This window comes from Aquarana catesbeiana, linkage group LG09 (genome assembly GCF_042186555.1).
Source record: "Aquarana catesbeiana isolate 2022-GZ linkage group LG09, ASM4218655v1, whole genome shotgun sequence".
In the NCBI taxonomy this organism is placed as follows: Eukaryota; Metazoa; Chordata; class Amphibia; order Anura; family Ranidae; genus Aquarana; species Aquarana catesbeiana.
The window spans coordinates 293,348,979-293,371,068 of record NC_133332.1 but is presented as its reverse complement, the minus strand read 5'-3'; the positions used below and the strand labels follow the sequence as shown (position 1 = coordinate 293,371,068).

The 22,090-nt window shown below is 47.1% G+C and overlaps 1 protein-coding gene across 1 annotated transcript; it reads right to left on the bottom strand.

The window, feature by feature from the left end:
* Nucleotides 1-3,805: 3,805 nt before the first annotated feature.
* Nucleotides 3,806-22,090, bottom strand: CDK9 (cyclin dependent kinase 9). The gene is made up of 7 exons (XM_073600452.1): nt 21,737-22,090; nt 16,248-16,329; nt 14,311-14,401; nt 13,141-13,307; nt 12,072-12,243; nt 10,432-10,580; nt 3,806-6,087 (listed from the first exon to the last, which is right to left on the bottom strand). The coding sequence occupies exons 1-7, from the start codon at nt 21,826-21,828 to the stop codon at nt 5,725-5,727; spliced, it is 1,116 nt and encodes a 371-aa protein (XP_073456553.1). The 5' UTR covers nt 21,829-22,090; the 3' UTR covers nt 3,806-5,724.

The following is a 22,090-nucleotide window of genomic DNA, read 5'->3' as shown; positions in this document are numbered from 1 at the left end:
TACATCCACACATTAATGGCCCTGTAATAAATTTTCATTAAATCGTTTATTATTGTGTTTTTCTGCCTCCTTGCAACATCCCCTGTGAGCTCCTGAACCTTTCCTTTCCCCTCTTACTTCTGTTTGTTTGGAATGAGCAGTGCATGTTAGTTGGGGGTCATATGCATGGCTCCATGTACGCTACAAATCTCATAATCCAATGTGGGAGCAAGCGAGGGGGTGGCTACATTCCTAGATGCAGCGAGACCATGGAGAACAAACGTAGTCATCCTTTCAGGAAGTCAGATCACAGCAGAAGAAAAAAAAAAAAAAAAATTTGGAGGAGACAGAGCAATAGAAGGGGGATTTTTTTTTTAGTTCAGAATACATACTGGAATAGCTTTTCGGGTTTTCTTTTTTTAACCCCTTCAGATCCGTGCTATAGCCGAATGATGGCTACAGCGCGGACCTACTTTGCCGGGAGGCCGTCAATCAACGTCCCCCCCCTTTGCACGCTCCCCGCACGGCGTGCGCTGTGATCGCCGAGTCAAATGAGACTCGGGTGATCCCAGATCGGAGTAAGGGGCCGATCCCGGCCCCCTACCACGTGATCAGAGTGTCAGCCAATCTCGTCTGTCAGCGTAAGGAGACAAAAAAGCCGATCACCAGCTTCTGTGCAAGGGACATCGGTCCCGAAGAGGAAGATGTACAGCCATCTCATCTGTGACCACCAGTGCCCACAGTGCCACAAATCAGTGCCCACCAGTGCCAGCAATCAGTGCCACCTATGAATACCCACAAGTGCCACCTATCAATAGGGGTGCAACGGATCAAAAATCTCACGGATCGGATCGATCCTCGGATCAGAGTCACGGATCGGATCATTTTCGGATCAGCAAAAAAAAATAATAAAAAAAAAAACCACACAAATCTTGTTACACTCACCGGAGTTTTAGATTTAAAAGCTATTTTCAACACAAAACCGAGCTTATATGCATAAATACAGTATTTGTGCATATAAGCTCAGTTTTGTGTTGAAAATGGCTTTTAAATCTAAAACTCCGGTGGGTTTAACAAGATGTCCGCTTGCCCCCTTCTCACTCTATCATTATTGCACTGTGCAGGAGTGTGGGGTGTAGCAAGATGGCGGCGACGAAACGTCACTTCCTGTCGAGACAGCGGCTGCTTCCGGGTGTACTAAGATGGCCGCCGGCTCCGGAGCTAGGCCGAACCCGCGGCCTTTCCTATGGCTGAGGCCGAAAAGTGCTCCTCGGATCGCGGGTGTGCCGATCCGCGGAGGGTGATCCGTACGGATCACGGATCGGCAACGATCCGTTGCACCCCTACCTATCAATGCCCACCAGTGGTGCCATTCAGTGCCCCATCACTGTCACCCGTCGGTGCCCACCAGTGCAGCCTCATCAGCGTACATCAATGAAGAAGAAAAATTACCTGTTTGCAAAATGTAATAAAATATTGTTTTTTTTTTTTAAATCTGTCTTTAATTTTTTAACAAAAAAAAAAAAAAAACCCAGAGGTGATCAAATACCACCAAAAGAAAGCTCTATTTGTGGGGAAAAAAAAATGATAAAAACTTCATTTGGGTACAGGGTTGTATGACCGTGCAATTGTTGCTCAAAGAGTGACAGCGCTAAAAGCTGAAAATTGGTCTGGGCAGGAGTGGGGTTTAAGTGCCCAGTAAGCAAGTGGTTAAAGAGAAGTGTGGGATCCCCAAAAAAAACAAAAACAAACAAAAATTAAGGCGTCATGTATACACAGCCTACTTTGACCGCTGGCTGCAGGAAAAGCAAAATCATTCGCATTATCCCGCGGCCAAAACGTTCCTATCCTGAATGCGATTCTTCCGCGTTTAGGAGAGAGAGGGTGAAGCTCCCCTAACCGCAGCAGCTCATAAATGATGTTAAAAGCCTATCTTTGCATGGACACAGGCTTTTATGGAGTTGAGTTTAGGAGCTGCTAGTGTACATGAATCCTTATGCTCACCTAGATGGCTCCAGTATCGATCCAAGCTTCATCTGTCCCCTCTACATTGAGAGTTGAGCGTTCAAAGACCACTGATCACTCAGTTCTCGGGTCCACTCTGAGCAGAGAGATGGTAACAGTCAGTCACCATCTCTCTGCTCTGTCCCTCCAGCACTGGGATGTGGATGGGGTGCGAGCACTTGGGTCAGGTTCTCAGCTGCATGCTGAAAGGCTGAGTTAGCTCCTAGTCAGGTATCTGGGCAGATCCCAACATTATTGTTGGGATCCCTGCAGTCTGGACCAGCTCAGCGATGTCAGCCGACTGCAGACTTTAGCCCACTGTCAGCTAAATCTGGGTCACAGGAGTGCAGAACTAAGTGCACTCCTCTGACCCAAAAGAGCTTGGGCCCTACTTCTCTTTAAACCAGAGTTTAGGCTCAGTTGACACCTATGTGGGTGGCCTGCGGGTGCAGAAATCGCAGTGATTCCTGCACCAGCTAGCACCCACAGTGAAAACATGCTGCTGCGAGAAAACTCAGGGATTCTGAATGGCACCCCCACACATGTTCTGCAGATGCAGAAACCTCAGGAAAATTACAAGTAAAAATGACCATGCGATTACCCTGCGGGCTGTGATTTAAAAGAGGTGCATTCACCCTTTTCTGCGGGAAACACAGGCACGGCAGCTCATTGAAATGAATGGACTGCCGTGCCCGAGCAAACGCAGCTGGAACACACTCATAGGTGTGCACCGAGCCTCAGTGATACTTTAATACAGACATGATACAACGCAAAGCACAAAAACAGGAGAATCATATGTTTTCAATATAAAAAAAAATATATTTAATCAGGAAAAGTATAACTTTTCAATCTTTTTTTTTTTTTTTTTCAGCTAAACAAGTAACAGAGACCAGCTTTCTCTCTCTTTGGTAACCCAACCTCAGTCGTTAAAAACAATGCACCACCTGTGCAGCTGTCTATTACATCAGGCTTCCCTCCCTTATATGAAAATTGACACAAAATCACAAAAAATATACTTACAATACCTTCTGACAAAATCCTGCAAACACAGAGTATCCCAAATCTCGTGAGACAGACCTCTAGCATAGTGCATCATGAGCAAGATTTGGGATCCTCTGCATTTCCAGTATCTCACAGGAAGGATCTTGATTGGAGGCGAAAGGTGGGTAGATTTTCTATTCTTTTTTACTGCCATCATATGGCAATTAGATATGACAGGGACCCAATATAATAGGCAGATCTTGCCTTTAAGAGCAAGGTCCACTTTAAAGGGTTAGTTCACCTTTACAATAAAACTTATAGTGCATTACATTTATCCAATATGTGATAAAACCGTGCTGGTCACAAAAACGCTCTAACTTTAAAAATTCCTACGTGTAGGCCAGCCGTTCCCAGTCCCAGCCAATGTACTTACACTGCCCTAAAATTAAACTATGAGAGATGGACTATTAAAAAAATGGAAATAAAAATGCTGCCTCTTCCAATTGGGTTGTGGGGCCCTTGCACTGAATTGTGGTCCATTCACTGGGCAGTGAACTCCAGTGCCCAATGGTCACCCGCTTGCTGTCCAGGGCATTTTGAAATTTTCCCTATATATAATTAAAAACAGCATTATTTTTTGCTAGAAAATGGCTTAGAACCCCAAAAGTTTCCAAAACATTATATAATTTTCTGAAAGCAGAAGCTCATAAAAAACTGTATTTTTTTATGTCACAGGTTATTTGCGCAGCCATTAATCAAATGCATATATTCAGCAAAAAACAAAATGATGTTGTGGTGAGTAAATAGATACCAAACACGTCAAGATTTAAAATTGTGCACGCCTGTGAAATGGCGACCAACTGAACAAGACCCCTTGTGATAGCTTTGGATGCTGACAAGTACTCTTTGTAGAGACATTAGAGGCCTATTTGGACCCCTGATATCTCCCCTGCACTTCAAAAGCTTTTGATCAAACACTGTAACAGCCAGGGAAAGAGCACTGAAACCAGAAGTGATTAAATCCTCATCCCTTTCTGCCATTATTCATCAGAGGAGATAGGGGATGTTCCTCCATCTTCTCCGGTGCCAGCAAAATGGATTGCTTACAGCGGTCCCAGGCTCCCTGGTGAAACTGTAGAGCCCAGGATCGGGAAAGCACTGTCAAAGTGATCGGACATCTGTAAAGCCGATCAGATCACTTGCACTTGAAAGCCCATCATTGGCTGTAAAAACGTAACCAGGATCATGGCTGCAGCTACGATCCTGATTTAACCATTTGCCATCCAGGATGTTTATATGCGTACACTGGGCAGCAAGTGGTTGAACTACATGTCCCACAATTTAATGCGTGTGCAAACTCAGACCATGTACAAACCAAAAATGCACTTCTGGAGCGCATTTTTTTTTTTTAAAAAAGAGGCTTTAACAAAATAGGGGGTATGCATGTTTTAAAATACAGTGGAACCTTGGTTTACGAGTACCGTGCGCTTTGAAAGACGAGCAACTTTTTTTTTTTTTTTAAATCCTGTGTGATCTTGCAAAATGAGCAGAATTCAAGCTAATGGGGTGTGCAATACCGCATTTGGCCAGAGGTGGGGGGGCGCGGGGGACACTCGGACCGGTTCGGAAATACTCAGAATCACAGAATACTTACCGAGTTCAGCCGAGTTGTCCCCGAGTATTTCCGAGGCTCTCCGGCACCCCCCCCCCCCACACCTTTGGCCACATGCAGTATTGCATGCAATAGAAGTCAATGCGGAACAAATTATCTTTGTTTCCATTGACTTCTATGGGGAAACTCGCTTTGATAAGAGAGTGCTTTAGATTACAAGCATTCTCCCGGAACGGATTATGCTCGTAATCTAAGGCTCCACTGTAAATGAGGTTTTACATTATGATTGCCATTTTCTGTGTGTAAACAATGCTAAGATTGATTAGTAATAAAGATGAACTAACCCTTTAAGAGTGAAAAAAAAAAAAAGTAAATGCACCAGGAGCTCCATTTGTGGCTAATCTAATAATCTCTATAGTTAAAATAACAAACATATGGTACACAAAACGTGGAAATACTGACATCAAATAACTGTCAATACCGAGATTATAACTCAAAAACCACATTTGCTGAAAATACACCAGTATCCCTTTCATTACAAGGGAAAAAAAAAAAAAATATTACAGAAATAAAGCATCCTGGTACGGTGGTATCCTGGCTAGGAGTTCTTGTACAATAGTTTTTATTGAAGTTCTAACAAGTACAGAGAGAGCGAAGGGTGTCAGTTCTAAGTTAAGATGATCCCGTAGAATAGATGGTTTAATGCAACTGGAGAAATGGTGTGTCTTTAAGCAAAGAGGTGCAATTCCCCAAAAAAAGAAAAAAAAAAAAAAAAAGGCAAATGGTCTTCCAAATTGGAGGCTTGTATCCTGCCGAGGTGTTTTTTTTTAATACTGGATACAGAGCTGCAATTCCAAGACAAGACGGGGTTTCTATAATAAAATTAAATACCTACATTCTCTCAAGAATATAGTGTACATACATATAAGCACCAGTTTCTAAAATCAAACCTGTTGATCTTCTTTCAAGCAACATGCTCAGATCTTAGAGGAATGTTCCTCATTACTACAACTCAAGTCATCGGCAAAGTGGGTACATCCAGTGACCATCCTGTAAAATTTCTGATCTGGTTTGTTTTGTCGAAGACTTGGCAATTATTCGACTTTTGACAGTTGGGGCACAAGTACGTCACACTGAGCACTGCCGCCTTAGAAGACTCGATCAAATTCAGACTGATTAGTTGCAGGGTTCCTGCCCTGATTGGCTGGTTGCTGAGGCATGTGACCTCCCCGTCGCCTGGGAGGAGCGAGGTATTCAAACATGGACTGGTTGTGAGTTGAAAGCATGTTCTTGAGGTCAGAAGGCATTGGGTCAGACCAGAAGAAGTCATGGTTAAGGGCATCGTCACTGTCAATTCTCTGTGCTGGATCCAGGACAAGTAGCTTGTCGATAAGATCGAGGGCGTAGGCATCCTTCACATAAGCCTTTAGTCTTTCCTTAACCTTCCTTTTTTGGCCTTTGGGCAGTTCCAGTTTCTGATAAAGTTCATACTTGTCCACATTGGGCCACACCTAAAAATGTAAAGGAAATATTAAGAAGGCTTTTATGCAGATGCTATGGAAATTAGACATTATCTGAGATGGGCTTCATTTCTTGCTACAAATCTATGGTATGAGCATGGTTTGTCTTTCTAAACAGCACACTCAGGAGCAAAAATCGAAGATTCCCAATCATCATATCAATACCAATCATTGTTTTACAATTGCTAAAACTTCAGGCAGACACCAAGGGTACCTTTAAAAATGCAGCAGCATGCCCTCGTGACTGTTTAAAAAAAAGAAAAAAAAAATAAAAAAAAAAAATCACAGCACATTTATAAAGTAGAGCGCTGGTGGAGTCCTAACGCTATTAAAATGAATAATAACATGAGAGGGGGCTCTGCTCCAATCACAGAGCTCTCTCTGCTGCACGGCGCAAAGAGAACTCAGTGGGACATTGCTGGCTGGACATGAATGGGCCACAAAACACAGGCCACTGTGTACAGTATACAGTAACCTTCTAGTAGATAGAAATATCCGCTCTCCATCATAAATAGGCCCCTAAGATTTTTGGACAAAATATAGGGGTGAAGGGGTCCCCGGTCACTGCACTACATTATTTAGAAAAGGTGCACACCTTCTAGAGATCCTTCTATTGAGAAAAATACAGAGGCCACCATTGCTAACATCCCAGTCTCTGATTCCAATAATTTTGAAGTCACTGACCCATATAAAAAAAAAAAAAAAAAAAAAAAAAAAAACCATGCAGAGAATGAATTCATAGCCCTAATCAGCAAAGCTCAGCGTCTGAAAGCAATGCCGTCACTGGATCAGCATGACACCCAAGGAACTGGTACTTTTAAATGGTAAGGTCGGTCAACACAAGCCAGTGTATTTTTTCTTAGAACGGTTTTGCCTTTAAAGCGGCGTTTCAGGCAAAAATTGAACTCCTTTGAAAACATAAGCAACAACCCACTCCCCTAGTTTTTGGATTTTTTTTCTTTTCCATACTTCTTTCGTATACTTTCTTGAGAACTTCCGTCCCATGGTGCCGCGGCGAGGCATGTCCCTTCCGCGTTTTTTTGTGCCCTCCTCCTTTCCCACTGTTGCCTTCTGGGACATTCAGAAAGCGCTGCGCAACTCACGCATGCGCAGTAGGAAACAGGCTGTGAAGGCGCAAGGCTTCACTTCCTGTTTCCCTTAGTAAGGATGCAGGCGCCTGCACCCGGAGCCAATGAGCGGGTCGGCTTTGGGTGCCGACATTGCGAGCTCCCTGGACAGGTAAGTGTCCTTATTGTAAAAGTTAACAGCTACAGTATTTGTATCTGCTGATTTTAAAATTGTTTTAACGGTACATAAAAGAGGGAAGTTGGGACTTTAAATGAAGCGCTTGGGTAGTGGAGGTAGAGTAGACCATAGTAAAAAATGCATTAAGAAATGTTTATTATTTGTAAATAATATCAAACAATAAAAGAGTATTCATTTCATATACAGTAGACAATTCATTAATGGTCATAGGAGATGTACACATAACATAAACATGATAAAAATTGTGTATACGTGTAGCAGCACATGATCCAATGCAAATAAAACAGTAATATAGCATAATGTTGCTAGCAACAGCAAACCTGATACCGACACAAGCACCCATATGGTAAATATGCATTTCTTGAGTAGGAAAGAATTGATGTAATAAGGAAAACATATGGTATAGAGAACTATGGTTCCATGTAAGATGTAGCTGGGGCATCATTAATACAAAGCTCGACGCGTTTCGTGGGTGTCCCCACTCATCAGGAGCTGATGCGATTAAGTTTCCTAAAGGATATATATAAAAGTATAGTGAACCATGGAGTCCATGTAAAAAAGTAGAAAATAATGAAATGAACATTAAGTATCTAAAACTGTTTTTACCAAACGCACTCACCGACTCAAGCAACAAGTGCAGTGTGCTGTGGTGGGAGCAGGGTGGGCCAGGGACATTGCCTCTCCACGGGAGCCGAGGCGGCATAATTATAGATGCGACATCGGGCAGGAAGAAAAAGATAGAATGGGGCAAGATGTATCCACAGGTGAAAATTTATTATTCTGTTCCCAGAATTGTTTGTCCCTACAACAGTATATTTTCACCTGTGGAGAGGCAATGTCCCTGGCCCACCCTGCTCCCACCACAGCACACTGCACTTGTTGCTTGAGTCGGTGAGTGCGTTTGGTAAAAACAGTTTTAGATACTTAATGTTCATTTCATTATTTTCTACTTTTTTACATGGACTCCATGGTTCATTATACTTTTATATATATCCTTTAGGAAACTTAATCGCATCAGCTCCTGATGAGTGGGGACACCCACGAAACGCGTCGAGCTTTGTATTAATGATGCCCCAGCTACATCTTACATGGAACCATAGTTCTCTATACCATATGTTTTCCTTATTACATCAATTCTTTCCTACTCAAGAAATGCATATTTACCATATGGGTGCTTGTGTCGGTATCAGGTTTGCTGTTGCTAGCAACATTATGCTATATTACTGTTTTATTTGCATTGGATCATGTGCTGCTACACGTATACACAATTTTTATCATGTTTATGTTATGTGTACATCTCCTATGACCATTAATGAATTGTCTACTGTATATGAAATGAATACTCTTTTATTGTTTGATATTATTTACAAATAATAAACATTTCTTAATGCATTTTTTACTATGGTCTACTCTACCTCCACTACCCAAGCGCTTCATTTAAAGTCCCAACTTCCCTCTTTTATGTACCGATATTCGGGATGGAGGCACATTAGTGTGCCTCATTTAAAGTCCCAATTCCCCCTCGTATATCCTTAAAATTGTTTTAAAGTGAACCTGCAAAAAAAAAAAAAAAAGGGGGGGGGGGGGAGGGGGTGGGCGTGTTTCAGGGACCCACCCCTTTGTTAATGTCATCCAGTCAGATGGCCTTGACAAAGGGGCGGGTCCCTGAAACACGTTTGTCAGCCCACTCAATCCTCTGACTTTGGTCTCTCCTAACAGCCTAGAGGGAAGCCTAACATGCTGATAGTGGTCTGTACCCCTGGAGGTCTGGCATTCCATTTCCTGGCCTAGTGGTCCTACATCTCACACTGCTGTTGAGTGGATCCCCCACTCACCTGCTGTTCCGAGTCCCTGCGAGCCCTACTCCAGTGCTACTCAGTCCTCCCAGTTTGCAGCATCAATCTCACCGAGTGGGGCAGAGGGCACATGCTTACAGCTTCTTGATTCACAGTTGTGTAGCAAACCGCCATCCAGCTCAGCAGTCCCTGTTTTTTTTGTCTGCTGTTTACAGCTTCACAATTTTCACCTCTGTAGTGCTTCCCAGACACTGTTATGTAAGTTTTCCAGGAATGTTTTAATAAAACTGCCATTTTTATTGATCCTGCCCCCTGACTATTTGTGTGCACCATTCTATAGGTCTTTCCCTGATCTGAATCACCTGGAGCTGCCAATAACTAGTTATGCCTTCAATGGTATTCTTTACTCAGTTTCTACTGCATAGCAATTCATTTAATCATTTGCCCCCTTGACAGCTGCTTATTGCCTGCCATCTATTAAATGGCAATTCATGCTTTCACATAGTGGACTTCAAAATGGTGACAAAAAAAACTTTTGTGAGCGCTTGAGTATGTGCCATAGGCAATTTATTTCAGCCCTGATCCTCCTCTTCTGGTGTCCCCCACTGGCACTCCTCCTGGTTGGCGAATGACCCTATGAGAAGCCACTTCCTATGGCAGCACTCATGTGGGCTCGATTACGAGCCACGCAGCCTGCGACCATAGACAGAGTGGCTCTGCCCGTGCCCCTTCGTCACTGTCCTGTGAAGAAAAAGTGGAGAGAGCTGCTGCTCTTGGGCACAGCACTGGATCAAGATCAGGCTTGGGTAAGTATTTAGAGGGGGGGGGGGGTCCTGGTCTCAGGTTTTTGACCTTAATGCAGACCTTAATGCAGAACTTTTCCCCAGAAAAGTAATAGAGGGGAAATCTTTCACTGGGGAGTTCTGGTGGTCCCCAATGAATTTCCTTAATTTGCAGGGATTTTGTCTCACTTCCTGTTGGGTTATGGGACAGGATGCGAAGGGAAATCTCTGCAATGGGACACAGATGGTGAAAGAAAAATCTGACAGGCGTTATAATCCTTCCGTACGCTATCCAAAATAAAAAAAAAGTTTTGCCTATTGTTCTACTTTAAGCCTCAAGAACCACTTTAAGATCCTTACTTATACTTGTGTTTGAATCTTTGTGATTTGAGCCTATTGTTTTAGAATGTTACAACTGCCTAAGTGAGGAATACCAATCTAAGTAAGGTAGTCCAAGCAAAAAATGGCCACCAAGCAGCCACTGTACTCACCTCAGGGGTGATGGAACCACACAGCTGGCTGATCAGAGTTAGCTGGTGCTGTTCAGTGTTCCCTTGCATGATGGGACTCCGGGTCCACATTTCAGCCATTATACATCCAGCACCCCATAAGTCTATCGGAGGACCGTAATCACGCTCTCCTAAAAGTACCAAACTGATGTTAGAATGTACAGTCACGCCTTCAACAACAAAAATGTTTGAATTCTATGCAAACAGGTTTAAGTAAACAATAGGAAAATGTCAGATCTCAATAAATAAATGACCCATGGGCATGCCTACAGTGGAACTCCAGCACTGGTACCTCAAAGGCCACCAAATCTTTCCAAACATTATCCAGATTTTCAGTATATACCACATCCAATAATTCTATCAATTAAAAGGGGATCACCTTGTAATATGATGGAGGCTATGAGTGCTGAGATTGTCATTCGCTCTGAATACTCTATTTGATGTACGACTGCCTATGACTGTTAAGTGTCGATATCAAGCTTCTATCTGTATATCTGATTACGTCGCATGTTGTATTCTTTAAAGCAAAGTTCCAGCCATTTTTGTGTTTATTAAAAGACTTTTAATAAACACACACTCAACTGTCCCACGGTCTAGCGATACGGCCGCCCGAACCCTCGGCTGTCCCCAGCGCCAACATTGAGTGTGTGGGCAGCTTGCAGATTCATAGCCGAATGTGCACAGACCATGCGCAAGACGAGCTGTGCTTCTCAATGGCCGGGCAATCTTCTGGGACCTGTAACATATCCCAGAAGAAGACTGCAGGGAGGAAGGGGGAAAGGAGAACTTCCGCTCGAGCTGCTTAGGCGGCCCGAGCGCAAGTATGAACAGGTACCTGCTCCCCCCAAAAGTATCATGTAAGGTGGTAAGGAGTGCTTAAAGCGGAACTTCCACTTTTGGGTGGAACTCAGCTTTAAAACCTTTCAATAAAAATGTATTGAAAGAGAAAAATTATGGAGGCATGCCCATGCTCATATTTCTGTAGCGTAAAACTGTGCAGAAGTCATTTTGGGGGGGATGTGACAGAAGCACACTGCTAGCAATAGCTGTGGTCTGCGGATACTGCAATATGCACACTACCAATAAAGTTACTTTAGGTTTGGACAAATGCATGTTAAGAAGATCCCCTGTTGATGGAGAGTTCTTTTTATTGTCCTCCACATTATCTAAATGCTTTTAAAACTATTTTCATTTGCACCCTTCCCATGACCTAAATTAACTCACACTCCCATTTAACAGGTCCATGCTTACCTCAATCTGAAGGGCGCAGTTCAGACATTTTACACCTAGCACAAACATTCTTCACTGTCCTGTCAGTGCCTGCACATTACAGCTCCATAGACTCTACAGAAGTCTATGGGGCACTAATGCACAGTCATGCCCAGGATAGTGAAAACTTCCATTAGAGAATGTAAACAGAGCGAAACTGCGGCCATTGGATCTAGGCAAGGATGTATCTGTGGAGGCGGAGGGTGGGTTAGGTCAGGTTAGGGGAAAAAGGGATAAATGCACTCTATTTTAAAGTACTCTTATCTTTAAATACAAAACAAATCATTGACAATCACAAAGCAGTGACAAAAATGTATTAAATAATTTACTCTAATCCTAACCAACAACCTTACCTAGAAGTAGTTCAGGGGGGCGGTACCAGAGTGTGACCACACGATTGGTGTATCTGTTTGGCTGGCTGTTTTTGGCAAGGCTGAAGGCCCGGGCCAATCCAAAATCAGCCAATTTTAAAACTCCATCTCTAGTGATCAGCACGTTTGCTGCCTTCATGTCTCTGTGCAGGATCTGATGAGACAGAAAGAACAATTATCAGCAAATGCAAAACCTAGTACACAAAGGAGGTGGTTTATAAAAACTGGAGCAGACATTAAGCAACTATCAGAGATCCCTGGTTCCATGCTTCATTTGAAAGAAAACATTTGACACAGGTTTCCATTTTATCCTGGAGCAGAGAGTGGTCACTTATATCCTGCTCCTCCAGTGCTCACTAGAGCGCAGAGCTGGGGAGGGGGCAGGAGCAGCTGAGTTAGGCTCTAAGCGGAATGCCAATAGCCTGAGCCAGCTGCCAGGCAGGCATCTGGGTGGACCCTAAGAGTATTGTTGGGATCCCTGCAGAGCCTGGACTGGCTCTGTGACACCAGCCAAAATCGGGTTTTAGCCTGCTGTCAGCTGAATCTGGGTGACAGGAGTGCAGAAATAAACGTGTAGTAGTAGTATAGCCTAAAAAGCTTTGGCCATACTTGTTTTTTAAATACACAAAAAGTAAAACTTTGTCCAAAGCTAAAGAAGTTTTGTCTGGAGTTGTGCTTTAAGCCAGTCCATGGGCAGAACACACCTAGAGATAGAAGGGATTTTTTATTTATTTTTTTTTTTTTAACATATTCCATTCACTTTACTATGCCCAGCTCTTAGATGATGGCACGGAGTAATGACGGGCTTCGGGCTTGTCAATGACATCAGTTTGAGATGCTTCTGGGATCAGAGCTCACTAACATGTACATTTGACCTCCTTCAGGTGGGCTTTGCATTCTCAGACTTGTATGAGAACACAAAACTCATCTGACACAAACAAAACTCTACCGACACAGGCCCTAGAGACCTTTCTGTTTTAGGATGAGTGGTAAAGAGAACCGACAAAAAAAAAAAAAAAAAAAAAAAGGGAAGGACAAGGTGTTAACTTACCTTATTCCTGTGGATGTAGTAGAGACCATTGAGGAGCATCTGCATGACCTTCTTTATCTCAGAAAGAGTGAACTTGACATGCGTGTTGCTAAGAAGTCCAGCTAGATCATGTTCACAGAAGTCAAATACCAGGAAGATGCTTCCTTTGCAGCGGTTGTACTGATTTGCTGTGAAAATGACATATTTGTGGAAAAGTTAGGGATCAAAGCATATATAAAAGGATGTAAATAGTGTGAAATATAGTCGTGCCTGTCAAGGACTTGGTAGTTCCCAGCACCAGAGTTCCTAATTCCCACCGGGACTCAGGAATCGCTAAGAAATATAAAAAGGCCTATAAAGATGGCAACACCACTGAGTGAAATTGACAAGTACACCATAAGCTATACCTGTCATTGAAGCTGCCATTGCAGATCTTCTCCTGACAATGCTATCTGCCTGGTTGTTACGATAGCTCATTGTTCCAGGCTAGTGACAACATGTTTCTACAACCCAAGAGATGATGTAATATTTTACAGTTTACCAGTATTTAGATGTGGAGGTTAGATACATTTCCTGGCCCCTCTTCCTTAATATTCACCTGGTGATCCTGCCAGTAACACTTCCTTTCCAAGGGTGACAACGCTCGCTCATTGTACTGTATCTATGGAGCAGTGTTGTCACCCTAGGACAGGAAGTCTTTTGAGTACAAAAAACCCTCCCCTTCTCATTGGTTCCATACAGAGGGGAAGTGCTCTGTAGTCCACAGAAAAAGCAGGCAGAGTAAACAGACAGTTGTCAGCCCACAAGATTTCAGGCAGGATCACCAGGTATTTTTTCTAACTTAATGAACAGACATAATAAAATCCTTTTGGCTGCATCTCCAATGGAAGATTTCTCACTTCCTGCCCTGATCACAGAAGATCACCAAGACAGAAGGAGAGGACAACCCCCCTCATAAGGGCACTATTTAAACTCAAAGGCTCTAACAAGTTCCTACTATTTCTAAAACTAAAAAAAAAACAAAAAACACACATTTGGTTGGAGTTCCACTTTAAAAAAGGAGAGCCACATATGAATAGAGATGGAAGGTATTTTTTTGGGGTGAATTTCAAACTAGTGCTTCATCTAATTGTGTTCAACAGAAGACTGAACACTGGTCTGAATGAAGTCGAAATACTCAACATGCTGTACCTTTGGTTCTACAAATCTCAATCAGATTTACGACATTTTCATGTTTCAGCAGCTGAAGAATTTTTATCTCACGTAGAGCCGTGATTGGGAACTAAAAAGAGAGGGAGAAGCAAAATAATTAAAGCATGTGTTGGGGAAAAAAAAAAAACATATGCAGTACATCTTTGCAATACATGGACATTTTACGATGTGTTCTCTCTCTAAAGACCCTGCAAGTACACAAAAGTAATTGTTGATCTGCCAGAAATACGCTCATTACTGAACTCCCTGTTGTGGGCTGACAACACACAAGAATTTGTGGAGTGAAATTTGCAAGTGGTCTCAGCTTTGCCCGGTTGTCATTTGCCAACCTACTGAATTCCTTCCCCCCCACATAAGGGAGAATTGTTCTGTAGCCCAAGATAAGAACTGGGAGGACAGGACAGCTCTGAATGTCTGACATGATCAACCGTTTTTTTTTTTTTTTACTTAATAAACACTTAAAGCAGCGCGCCACCCAAAAGGAGAAACTCCCACTTCTGGCTGAGCTCACCGCAGCAAACTCAGGCAGAAGTTCTCCCCCTCCTCCTCCCCCCCCCCTTTGCCGGGTTAGTCACAAAGGGTGCTTTGCGCATGCGCAGGAGGGTACCAGCTGTGAAAACGCAAGGCTTCACTGCCAGTTTTCCTTACCCGAGATGGTGGCAGCAGCACCCGGGAGCCGACTAAAAAGTTGGCTTGGGTGAAGACACCGCTGAATTCGTGGACAGGCAAGTGTCCGAATATCAAAAGTCAGCAGTTACAGTATTTGTAGCTGCTGACTCTTAATTTTTTCTGAAGAAGCCTGGAGTTCCACAATAAAAAAAAAAAAAAAAAAAAAAAAAAAAAAAGGGGGGGGGGGGGGGGGTGTTCAATCCTAGAATTATAAAACAGATTGAATAAGAGAAGATACTTATAACACCAAAAGGTACAGCGCTTAATACTACTGTGATCTAAACACATGTGATAATACACCACTTTTTACACTTATTGTAACCATATAATTGAACCAAATAAAACTATACCTAAACAATAACATCTTTCAAGTGGTTGTTACCACAAAAATGGAATTCACTGGCAGCCCAATGTATCTAGGCATAACACAGAGGGTAAGTGTTTTATTAAAACAAAGCTTGTAAATACCCCTTTACACCTATAAATCAGGCCAGTCACGTGACTCCCAGCCACACTACTACTCTGATCCACAGGTCTACAGCGGAAGGGGCAGAGATCTCCCTCTGACGTCAGCTGGGCAGGTCAAGTGGGCACTCAGCCCCTCCCACTGTAGCCTGGATTGGAGTAGGAGACCGGCTGGGAGTCATGTGACCAGCCTGAAGATAGCTGTAATAAGGTATTTAGAAGCTTTGTTTTAATAAAACACTTACCCTGTGTGTTATGCCTAGAAATAGGAGGGGCAGCCAGTGACAATTTGTAATACTTTATTTTATACCAATAGCGGCAGGAGGGGGGGGCAGAGACAAAGACACGGAGCCGACAGACATGAAGGGAGGGCGTGAGGACAGAGGAGAGCTGCGGATGACAGAGGGACGTTAACTGACTATGGTAATCAGGGCTCAGCAGCCATGATTATCGTGGTCAGGACACAGAGGGGGACACAGGAACAGGCATGATCAGACAGGTTTGTTACAGCTTAGAGTGGGGCAGATTGGACAGCACAAGCACTGTGCTGTTTAATCTGCTATAAGGGAACAGGATCTCTTTTTTTTTTTTTTTTTTTTTTTTTTTTAGAGTTACAAACACTTTAAACTCAGTGTGATTTATTTTAATTCAGTGTCCCCAGTAAATTTTTTTGCATTGAAGATAATTGTTGGGGCTGACACATAGTTAAACTGTCACATAGTATGTTGTAATGTACAGTATGATTTTTGTTAAGATAGTTTAAAGGAGGAGGCAGTACTTACTCCTTCTTTCTCATTTTCCATCAATACTTTTTTCAAAGCCACCTTCTTGCCCGTGTGGCGGTGCTTGGCTTTAAACACTTCACTGTAAAGAAAAACAAGAAGATGTTAATTACTTGGACATCATCATGGTTAGGAAGAGGCAACTGCACATAAAGAAGGTACTTGAAGTGTTTATTATGTACACTGGGAAATTGATACAATAAGATGTTTTATTGTGAAACTTAGCAAAAAGAAAAAAAAAAAACAGAACTGTTGATGTAAATAAACAGAAAGATGCTGGAAATGTTCTCACACTATGGGATGGTCATGCTGAGCCCCATAAATGACAAAAAAGTGTCACCTGCAATCAATGTGGCCTGCTAGAAAAAAACAAAAAGATCCCTCCATGATGCCAAGGTTAAAGGCGGAGAAGCATTCATGGACATCAGTTTACTGAATAAGATAATAAAACACAAACATAAGCCAGGAAGATTTACCGTAAAACCTAAAGTCTAATCTGTCCACATTTTTCCCAGTTTCCTCCCACCCCCCTCATTAACATGCTAATGGAATGTTTAAAATGAATCTTTTCCATTTTCATTCCATAACTTCAGTACCCCATAATTTCCCTATACGGCAGGCAGGATCTCCTCTCATTTTGGGGCAAGGTCACCCCAGTGTCACCACTTTTGCATGTCCACAGCAATCACAGGCACACAGTGTCCCTAATACACAGCCCAACCCGATGACAGACAGACTGACATACACTCGGGCAGAATGCCGGACGATATTTTTTGTACTGGCAAATGTTTACCAACATCCCATCTGTGTCTATGGGGCTTTAAGCTGTGTGAATTTCTTTCCTGCAAACCAAAAGAAAATAAATAAATAATATCGCTCAATTCCCCCATCAACACTGACTGACTGCTCCTGTAGAGCTATTATGTTCTCCTGGGGGGGGGGGGGGGGGGCTGACCGTGAGCCGTCCCAGCTGGGGGAACACACAGTGATTTTTGGTAGTAGCTATAGCCACTGGCAACAATAGCATGAAAAAGCTGACATGCTGGCTGTACCAAAGTTGATTGATCGATCGACTTGGGTAAAATCATCCTGCCCATAGATGGTTCGACTCTCAGCCCGTCCCTGTTGAACCGGCCAAGATTCGAACCACATATAGCATAAAAATGAAAGCAGCTCAGCGAATTCACAGCTTTACAAGCTGAGTTGTTTGAAAATGGCGCCATCATTTTGATGCTGGATATCCTCCGTCCATGGCTCACCAAACACCGCCCCCCCACCTCTGTCCCTGGCTCCCCACCCCCCGACCTCCATGCCTGGCTCCCCCACCTCCGTTCCCTGGTCCCCCACAGCACCCGACCTCCGTTCCCTGGTCCCCTACAGCTCCCCCATCTCTGGTCTCCACAGCCTCCCACCTCCGTTCCCTGGTCCCCCACAGCCACCCCATCTCCGTCCCTGGTCTCCACAGCCCCCCACTTCCGTTCCCTGGTCCCCCACAGCCTCCTACCTCCGTTCCCTGGTCCCCCACAGCCTCCTACCTCCGTTCCCTGGTCCCCCACAGCCTCCTACCTCCGTTCCCTGGTCCCCCACAGCCTCCTACCTCCGTTCCCTGGTCCCCCACAGCTCCCCCACCTCCGTTCCCTGGTCCCCCACAGCTCCCCCATCTCTGGTCTCCACAGCCCCCCACCTCCGTTCCCTGGTCCCCCATAACCTCCCTCCATTCCCTGGTCCCCCACAGCCTCCTACCTCCATTCCCTGGTCCACCACAGCTCCCCCATCTCCGTCCCTGGTCCACCAAAGCCCCCGACCTCCGTCCCTGGTCCACCAAAGCCCCCTACCCCTGGCCCCCCATCTCCGTCCCTGGTCCCCCACAGCCCCCTTTCCCCCCACCTTTGTTCCCTGGCTCCCCTGTGACGGGAGGGCCCGTGGAACCCAGAATCCTTTGGAAAGTATGGGATACCCTTGTTTCAGCTCCCCATGCACCTCTTATGTCTAAGTCACCCTGTGCTATCCTGGCACAGGGTGAGTGAGAAAATATATCTTGGATTACTTAAAATGGGACAGTAAAATTTATCCACAATATCTCCCAGGATGTATGTAGAGACTATTATTGGTTTGTTTGATTCTGAACTCAACCTGTTAATTGAAAGACTGATCACATTGGCCTCTGTACAATGTAGGAGACGGGCCGACGCCTAGTGGAGCTCCTGCTGAGAGAATGTCCTGTGTTTAAACTTATGATAATATATTATCTACTGTGTGAGGCTCGGTGACAAGTCTGACCTGTAGTGAAATCCTGATTTATCATAACAATGACCAGGCTGCTTAAAGGGATTAGTTAATGAGCTCATGTTAATTAAGTTTCTGGTCACAGGTGCATTTTCAGAGTAATATGAGCAGGAGGTATACACCTTCTCTTTTTACTGTATATAAGACTTGCATTCCTTTCAATAAAAGTTCCTGTTTGACCCTCAATAGAGCCTTGCCTCGTACTTAGGGGGAGAATTATTTGTATGGATTTTTTGTTCGGCTGATTTGAGTGTTCGGTAGCTGCCTTGGTGTCCTAAACGACTTTGACCCCTTTCATACTCGTCGTTACATCCCCCATCTCCGTCCCTGGTCCCCCACAGCGCCCCCATATCTCCGTTCCCTGGACCACCACAGCCCCCCATCCCTGTCCCTTGCCCCCCCATCTCTGTCCCTGGTCCCCCACAGCCCCCGACCTCCGTTCCTTGTCCCCACAGCCCCCGACCTCCATCTCCGTCCCTGGTCCCCCCAAAGCCCCCCCCCCCTCCATCTCCGTTCCCTGGTCCCCCACAGACCCCGACCTCCGTCCCTTGTCCCCACAGACCCCGACCTCCGTCCCTTGTCCCCACAGACCCCGACCTCCGTCCCTTGTCCCCACAGACCCCGACCTCCGTCCCTTGTCCCCACAGACCCCGACCTCCGTCCCTTGTCCCCACAGACCCCGACCTCCGTCCCTTGTCCCCACAGACCCCGACCTCCGTCCCTTGTCCCCACAGACCCCGACCTCCGTCCCTTGTCCCCACAGACCCCGACCTCCGTCCCTTGTCCCCACAGACCCCGACCTCCGTCCCTTGTCCCCACAGACCCCGACCTCCGTCCCTTGTCCCCACAGACCCCGACCTCCGTCCCTTGTCCCCACAGACCCCGACCTCCGTCCCTTGTCCCCACAGACCCCGACCTCCGTCCCTTGTCCCCACAGACCCCGACCTCCGTCCCTTGTCCCCACAGACCCCGACCTACGTCCCTTGTCCCCACAGACCCCGACCTACGTCCCTTGTCCCCACAGACCCCGACCTACGTCCCTTGTCCCCACAGACCCCGACCTCCGTCCCTTGTCCCCACAGACCCCGACCTCCGTCCCTTGTCCCCACAGACCCCGACCTACGTCCCCCACCTTCATTCCCTGGCTCCCCCATCTCCATCCCTGGTCCCCCACAGTCCCCCCCATCTCTGTTACCCGGTCCACCACAGCTCTCCATCCCCGTCCCTGTTCCCCCACAGCCCCCTAACCCCCCACCTTCGTTCCATGGCTCCCCCACAGCCTCCCCATCTCCGTCCCTGATCCACCACAGCCCCCGAGCTCTGTCCCTTGTCCTCACAGCCCCCGACCATGATCCCTGGTCTCCCACAGCCCCCGACCATCGTCCCTGGTCCCCTACAGCCCCCCACCTTCGTTCCCTGGCTCCCCCATCTCCGTCCGTGGTCCCCCACAGTTTTCCCCATCTCCATTCCCTGGTCCACCACAGCCCCCAATCCCCTTCCCTTGTCCCCACAGTTCCAACCTCCATCCTTGGTCCCCCACAGCCTCCTAACCCCCCACCTTCGTTCCATGGCTCCCCCAAAGCCCCCCCATCTCCATTCCCTGGTCCACCACAGCTCCCCCATCTCCGTCCCTTGTCCTCACAGCCCCCCACCTTTGTTCCCTGGCTCCCCCATCTCCATTCCCTGGTCCACCACAGCTCCCCCATCTCCGTCCCTTGTCCCCACAGACCCCGGCCTCCGTCCCTTGTCCCCACAGACCCCGGCCTCCGTCCCTTGTCCCCACAGACCCCGGCCTCCGTCCCTTGTCCCCACAGACCCCGGCCTCCGTCCCTTGTCCCCACAGACCCCGGCCTCCGTCCCTTGTCCCCACAGACCCCGGCCTCCGTCCCTTGTCCCCACAGACCCCGGCCTCCGTCCCTTGTCCCCACAGACCCCGGCCTCCGTCCCTTGTCCCCACAGACCCCGGCCTCCGTCCCTTGTCCCCACAGACCCCGGCCTCCGTCCCTTGTCCCCACAGACCCCGGCCTCCGTCCCTTGTCCCCACAGACCCCGGCCTCCGTCCCTTGTCCCCACAGACCCCGGCCTCCGTCCCTTGTCCCCACAGACCCCGGCCTCCGTCCCTTGTCCCCACAGACCCCGACCTCCGTCCCTTGTCCCCACAGACCCCGACCTCCGTCCCTTGTCCCCACAGACCCCGACCTACGTCCCCCACCTTCATTCCCTGGCTCCCCCATCTCCATCCCTGGTCCCCCACAGCCCCCCCCCATCTCTGTTACCCGGTCCACCACAGCTCTCCATCCCCGTCCCTGTTCCCCCACAGCCCCCTAACCCCCCACCTTCGTTCCATGGCTCCCCCACAGCCTCCCCATCTCCGTCCCTGATCCACCACAGCCCCCGAGCTCTGTCCCTTGTCCTCACAGCCCCCGACCATGATCCCTGGTCTCCCACAGCCCCCGACCATGATCCCTGGTCTCCCACAGCCCCCGACCATGATCCCTGGTCTCCCACAGCCCCCGACCATGATCCCTGGTCTCCCACAGCCCCCGACCATGATCCCTGGTCTCCCACAGCCCCCGACCATGATCCCTGGTCTCCCACAGCCCCCGACCATGATCCGTGGTCTCCCACAGCCCCCGACCATGATCCCTGGTCTCCCACAGCCCCCGACCATGATCCCTGGTCCCCTACAGCCCCCCACCTTCGTTCTCTAGCTCCCCCACAGCCCCCCACCTTCGTTCTCTAGCTCCCCCACAGCCCCCCACCTTCGTTCCCTGGCTCCCACATCTCCGTCCGTGGTCCCCCACAGTTTCCCCCATCTGCATTCCCTGGTCCACCACAGCCCCCAATCCCCTTCCCTTGTCCCCACAGTTCCAACCTCCATCCTTGGTCCCCCACAGCCCCCTAACCCCCCACCTTCGTTCCCTGGCTCCCCCATCTCCGTCCCTTGTCCTCACAGCCCCCCACCTTTGTTCCCTGGCTCCCCCATCTCCATTCCCTGGTCCACCACAGCTCCCCCATCTCCGTCCCTTGTCCCCACAGCCCCAACTTCCATCCCTGTTCCCCCACAGCCCCCACCTTTGTTCCATGGCTCCCCCACAGCCCCCCCATCTCTGTCCCCGGTCTCCCAAAGCACCCCCCCTTCTCCGTTCCCTGGACCCCCACAGCCCCCCCCATCTCCATTACTCCCCCCAATTCTCTCTTACCCGAAGGTTCCCTGCCCGATCTTGGCCAGCCGCTCATACTTGGACACCTCGTCGCAGTACGGGAACTCCATGGTGTCGTAGTTCTTAGCCATGGTGCTGGCCGCCGTGGAGGGAGCAGCGGGCTCGGAGCGGGAATCCAGGCCTAAGCCGCCACCGCCGATCCTCGCCTTGGTGTCCAGACCTCCTCCTCAGTCACCCCGCACCGAGACTGGAACTTCCTCACCGCCGATCTCTCCGCTTTCCTCCAGCCGCACAAAACTTCTCAGTCCTGATATCCAATGTGCACTTCTATCTCTCTCTATCCGGCCCGGAAGTCAGAATTCTACTTCCGGTGCTCCCTCACATACACGAACT